This window comes from Pholis gunnellus (genome assembly GCF_910591455.1).
Source record: "Pholis gunnellus genome assembly, chromosome: 9".
In the NCBI taxonomy this organism is placed as follows: domain Eukaryota; kingdom Metazoa; phylum Chordata; class Actinopteri; order Perciformes; family Pholidae; genus Pholis; species Pholis gunnellus.
In genome coordinates this window covers 18,171,942-18,177,941 of record NC_136535.1, presented here as the reverse complement: position 1 = coordinate 18,177,941, position 6,000 = coordinate 18,171,942, and the positions used below count along the sequence as shown (strand labels likewise).

General features: G+C 45.5%; 1 protein-coding gene across 2 annotated transcripts in view; it reads left to right on the top strand.

The window, feature by feature from the left end:
* The first annotated feature begins 1,404 nt into the window (after nt 1-1,404).
* The window catches only part of clpb (ClpB family mitochondrial disaggregase), a 28,992-nt gene continuing 24,396 nt past the window's right edge, over nt 1,405-6,000 (top strand). The window contains exons 1-3 of one of the 2 annotated variants that reach the window (XM_079165922.1): nt 1,405-2,048; nt 2,299-2,350; nt 4,756-4,842. In XM_079165922.1, coding sequence (XP_079022048.1) covers nt 1,583-2,048; nt 2,299-2,350; nt 4,756-4,842 — 605 coding nt within the window. In that variant the 5' untranslated portion in view covers nt 1,405-1,582. The remainder of the gene's footprint in view (nt 2,049-2,298; nt 2,351-4,755; nt 4,843-6,000) is intronic. The other variant, XM_079165923.1, reaches the window with a different exon arrangement.

Genomic DNA, 6,000 nt, shown 5'->3' with positions numbered 1-6,000 from the left:
GTCAGATTGGTTTTACTTGTATTGTAGTCACACGAAAGTGGCATTTACTTTTTTTCCTAGAATACACTGCATCATTAGAGGTAACCTCATAGAATGCAAGTGGGTGTAGGCTAGATGAAAACACCAGTAGTACCATCAGATTTTGGAATTCCTGCAACTAAATTAAAGGATATTGCTTTGATTTACTGATATACCATTGCTTTAAAAGGTCGAATGATACCTTTCTTCATTGATGTCTGTTGCAGCATCACATTTCCAGAATAACATTTACAAAAACCTAAGGAGCATGCTCTCAAAATGCACTTTCACTGTGATTTTAAAGACAAGCAATTCTATAAACAGTGCTGCTTTTGTAGTCAGGTGTGTGTGTGTGTGTGTTTCCTCATACTAGAACAATTTAAATAATTTCCAGTCCATCAGGTTTTCCACAATGGCTTCCCCACAGTTATCCTCTGTTCTATCTTTTGCAGTCACAACAATGCAGATCACGTACAAACAAAACCCCACATCCCCAGCTAAGTGTGTGCACTTTGGTGAAGAAGGTGCATCCACAATATCTCATACTATCTTATGCTCTCCAGCTATCCGTGAATGCTTGGGGAGAGGGCTAGTGAGACAGACACTCAAACGACATAAAAGGACTGAGTCACACGAGAGATAAGAAAAGTAGAATGAATTACAGGATGATTCGATAGTTTTGTATTGAAATGAAAGCACATGATTCCTAATGGGATTGACATTACATTTCACCAACATGTGTCCCATTGAGAAAATTAACCTCAGTAAAGTAGCATGTGATGTGATTTACAGCATAGTGTTGCAATGTCTACACTCGCGACTTTGAAATGCCTTCTCTTAATTGAATGACAATAACCGATTCATCCAGCTATTCTCCATAATACGTCCCAGACTGAGGTGATGACATTTGTCTGCAACAGCATGTGTACTTCGGCCTCCATCAGCCCTGTGCTTTGATGCCATCTGGTGGCCGTGGTGAAGTATCAAAAGGACAACTACACTGACACAAAACAACTGCGTGTGTCATCAGATGTATGTCACCGTCTGCGCTGTCATTCTCCGGTCCTTTCAGGTAAATATGTATACGAAAGAGCCAGAAGTCCTAAACAGCTCTGTTCCGTCTGATACAGTGAAGCTAAGGGCCAACTGCGGAGCAGCCAAACAGCGTAATAATCAGTTTTACATTGAACTGACAGATATGCTGTAAATAAAGCAGGTGTTCTAGACAAAGACGTTTACAAAATAACCGTTCCTCACTGCAGTCCTGATTTAAGCGAACACGGAAGTACGTGACAGATACACATCTTGCCGTAAACGAGAAACACACAAACAACATTTCCCATACTGCACCGCGCGTTCTAGTGACATCTACGCAACGATGAGGTGAAAGCGGTTGTTTTCGTCTCTATGGTTGTAAGTAGCTGCCTGTAAATCGAGGTGATAGAGCAGCTGTTACATCGTAATAAACGCGCCCCGGTCTGTGGGGGTTTTCCGCTTCTCTCTGGAATAACCGCCGGACTGAGGGATTCACCCCACGCTTAGTTTTTGTGGTGAGTTCATCGCCATGTTATCATCTATTCCCACCAGGCTGATCGCGCGAAGGTCGCGCAGCCTGTCACCGTGCCGCCGCGTGCTCCAGACCAGCGTAAGCGGTGCCACGTGCCAGGGCGTCCGCGAGACACCGGCAGAGATCAACCGCAATCCGATCGTGTCCACCTCGCGAGTCTCCAGAAGGGGGATTTTAGCCGAAGAGACCCCCAGTGCCAGCGTGAACCCAGTGGTGCAGTACCACCATCTCGCCCCTAGATGGCTGTCCAACCTGCAGAACCGCCGCGGCTCGTGGGCGGCGCTGGCCAGCAGAGGGCGCAACAACAACCAGTACTGGGACGAGAGCGGGCAGAGCGGTGGTGGTGGTGGTAGTGAGGGCCGGGGGACAGGTGGAGGAGCCGGCCGGGCAGGAGCGGCCTCCGTCGGGGTGCTGTCTGCCGCTGCAGTGGCCTTCTGCCTGAAGAAAGATTCTGATAACAAAGGTTGGCTTTATCCACTGTCAGTCATTGTGTATTCTGACTTAGTATATACAATGATGTAAATTGATAACATTATATAGGGCCAGCATTTTTGCACATAATTCCCACAGGTGTCATAGTGGTCAATTGAGTTAAAGAAAACATTTGGGGAATTGGATTTGAATAACAGTACTGGCACATTCTTAATTATGTGTACTCAAGCTCTCTGTATTCTTCTTGTTTCATGTTTTCTGTTTCTGCTTTTGCAAATAAGGTGATGCTCTTCTGGAGGCAGCGAGGTCCAATAACTCTGAAGATGTGGCCAGGTACCACACACACACACACACACACACACACACACAAACACAAACAAACACCATAGCACCATTGCATGTAGAAGCATCATTGTCTCTCTTCATTTTAAAGCACATGATTCAAGGAGGTTGGTGTTGTAGATGTTAAATACAGTAGGAATGCATTACATTATTAATAATAAATGATGTGATGTAAAGACGTTTTTGGGTATTTTAATAGTCTAGTCATTATGCCAGATATATTACCTTTAATTATTAAAATATTACCTTTAATTTGTCATGTTGGCAGTGGACTGTATGAGGAAAACACCTGGGAATGGTTTCGAACTGATCCTGTAAATTGGGATGCTCTGTGCTCAACTGAATGACTTATTTGGCCGTTATATCTATATAACTGATACTTTTTTTGGGATGTAAATTATCCTTAATCTTCTGCTCTTTAGTGTCATTCAGATCTCATACTCCTGCGTAAATCATCTGCTTTCTCCGGTTTGTAGAGCAGCTACGATCACCTGCAGTCATGAAAACACAGTGATATCACCTGTGGTTGTAGTACCACTAATGACCACCAGGTGGAAGTAGAGAACCATCTGTGTGTTTGCAGGATGGACGTATACACTGCCTCTCAGAGCTCCATTCCAACAGTGTGCCTGTTTTCCTAATTTCCTCCCTCTTCTCTCACTTTGCATTTCCTTTATTTCTTCATTTCTTCTTTCCTCTGAGTCTTATAGAACCCCTCCTGCACACTCAGAGACAATCAACCAGAGAGAACCAAAAAAAGGAGCACAACGGGTCTTAAAGTACCTCCCGGTCCCATCTGTTCAGCTGATAATATTGCATTACAAATCTTGAGTTACTGTGAAAACAGACAGAAGTGAACACACTGTAGTCATGGGCCAGGATCCTAAAAGATGGTGCGGAAGGTCTGCTTGTGATGCAATAACAGACAAAAACACATTGTGCATCATATTGGTGGATGGTTGGGATTTCCTTGTCAGCCGTGTTGCTCACCTCTGGGCAAAAAACATGTAAATGTACGTTAAGTCAGTGTGTGTGTGTACAGTGTGTCCATGAGCTCAGCGTACATGTGTTTATCCATGTGTGTCTCCATTCGCCGGCTTGGGTTACCTGTGCACCGCGTGGCAGATGGTGTAGGTGAGAGTGCAGCGAGACAGTCAGCGGGTCACAGATGTGTTAAGTGCTTCGGTTGAGTGTGTAGAAGTGTCAGAGTGTCCGGGTGTGTCTGCTGAGAGGCAGTGGAGAGGAGAGACGTCTCGCTTTCACGCGGACTTTTATGAAGGCATGTTGTGCTTCGACTGTGGTGAATCATTGTATCATCTTGAGATGGTATTTTGACACATTAATAGATTTATTTCAGGTTGGTAAACCCGTTCTTAAGGGGTTGATTTCACAGATATTCTTGACGCTCTGTTGTGTGTCTCTGCTACATTGGAAGGAAACATTGGCTGGACAATATCCAAGTTTAATTAAAGGGCAGGTTTGCCAGATTCACACGTCAAGACCCTTAAAATATACAGAAAATACCCAAAATATGGCTGAAATGTCACTCTAAGCATAGTGTCCCCTCTGTTTCTAGAAATGAGATAGTCGTTTGATTTACTTGACGTCTACAATGCTTTTACGTCCAATTCTCGCCATTTACGTGTGAAATACAACCCCACACGATGTCCCTTCTTTAACTTAACCGTCTGGTAAAATAAAAGGTGCTAAAGAGCCGCGTCCATTCCCCCGAAAAAAAGCTCGGCCGCAGCTGTAGTGGTGAGCTTCTGGACCAGGCAGTGAAAACAGAGCCAGAGAGCATCGGAGCTGAGTGCAGACCAGACAGAGGCCACCGTGTTGACTGTAAACACACACACTGTCTGTCTGCACGGCCCACGAGACGACAGACAGATCACTTACACACACACGGACACACACGCACACACAGACCTACGAGGACTGTGCCACTCCAGTACCTGATGTCATACCCTCGGGCAGAAAACTCAACACGCACCTGGCTTACACACACACACACACACACACACACACACACACACACACACACACACACAGACACATTAACTGGTCAAGGAGCAAGTGTGTGGCTTCAGATAAAGACAAAGATATCTCGGGCCGGTTTCATGCTGGTGTGTCTAACAAGGCCGGTCTGTGAGACATGAGTCACACAAGCAGCTGGACCGCCATGTCTCTTGTTTTTTCACATTTGTGCTTCTTCGTGTGTGTTCGTTCATTTATTAAGGTATTAAATCTCTATTCTAGCCTCATTATGTATAACATACCGTACTAGCAAAACACTCTACGATATGGACACTTTGTCTTAGACGCACTCTGCAATCTGTCGACGTTAACGGTGATGTTAATTAAGAGCCACTTTTCGTGTGTTTCTCCCCCGTCAGGCTGGTAAAAGAGGGAGTCGACCCGAACCACCGCCACCGCCTGGGTTGGACCGCTCTCATGGTGGCTGCCATGAACCGACAGCACAGGTCTGTGTTTCCTCCGACTAAACCCAACACAAGTCACGTGTGTTCCCAGTTCTGAGGAGTGAACGTGTGTAACGGTAACGTAGAGTTCTGGAGTCGTGCAGGCAGTATGTGAGCATATGTCCCCCGTGTCCCTCGCTCCGGTTGTTACAGTAGTTCTTCAGAAGTGCAAAGTGCGACTCTCAGACTGACAGACGGTCTTTCCTCGTCCCGTCCCGTCCCCCCCCCCCCCCCCCCCCCCCGTCTCTCTGTCCAACAAATTAAATTAGCCTCCTGGCCCCCAGAGCACACACGGCACAGAGAGGGGCCGAGGTTAAGGCCGGGCCAAATCCAATTTACAGGGCTCTTTTTTTTCCTTTTCTTTTCAGGACTGTGCGGTCACTTTTTAGTTTTGTTTAAGGGCCTCATGTGCCCGTGAGAAGCATTATGTGGAATTTGAATATGAAAATAGCTTAAAAGGAGCTTACTTTAAGGTCTCAGCGTTACAGTTGCTCGCTCCTCAAGTTGGTAAGAGAGTTTGAATTCATAATGCGACTGAAATGGAAACACCTGCTCCATTTAGATTCAGACCTGTGAGTAGGATTTGCAACACTTTGCAGACGTCACAGCAAACACCCGGACATTTTGATGGACATCGTAAATACCATTTTATAGACGACAATCAATCAATTGTAAGAATGATTTTAATATTAATTGTTAATGAGAATAATTGATTGTTTCAATCCTTTCTACTGGCTGTCTGGCGCGTAACTCGTTCTCAGAGACAGATGTGATCATATGCTTTGATTATGTCACTTTGTGGAGACGTTTGAGCTCCAGAACGTCTTTCTGTTTACATGACGTGCGCTGAGTGATCGTTGGCGTGGAACATATTGATGTATGTAATGTGTTTCGGATACAAATTTGGTTGTGAGTCTATATTCTCTGTTTGTGTGTGTGTGTGTGTGTGTGTGTGTCACTGCACTGCCGTGTGTGTGTGTGTGTGTGTGTGTGTGTGTGTTATGAGTGCTATAACTCAGCGAGGCAGTGACACTCCTCTGTGTTTAATCCCGTCTTCCAACCCCCCAGTGAGCCGTCACTGCTGCAGGGAAGACAGAACATCGGTTCACACACATCAGTCACACGTACCTCTCTCACACACACACACACACACACACACAC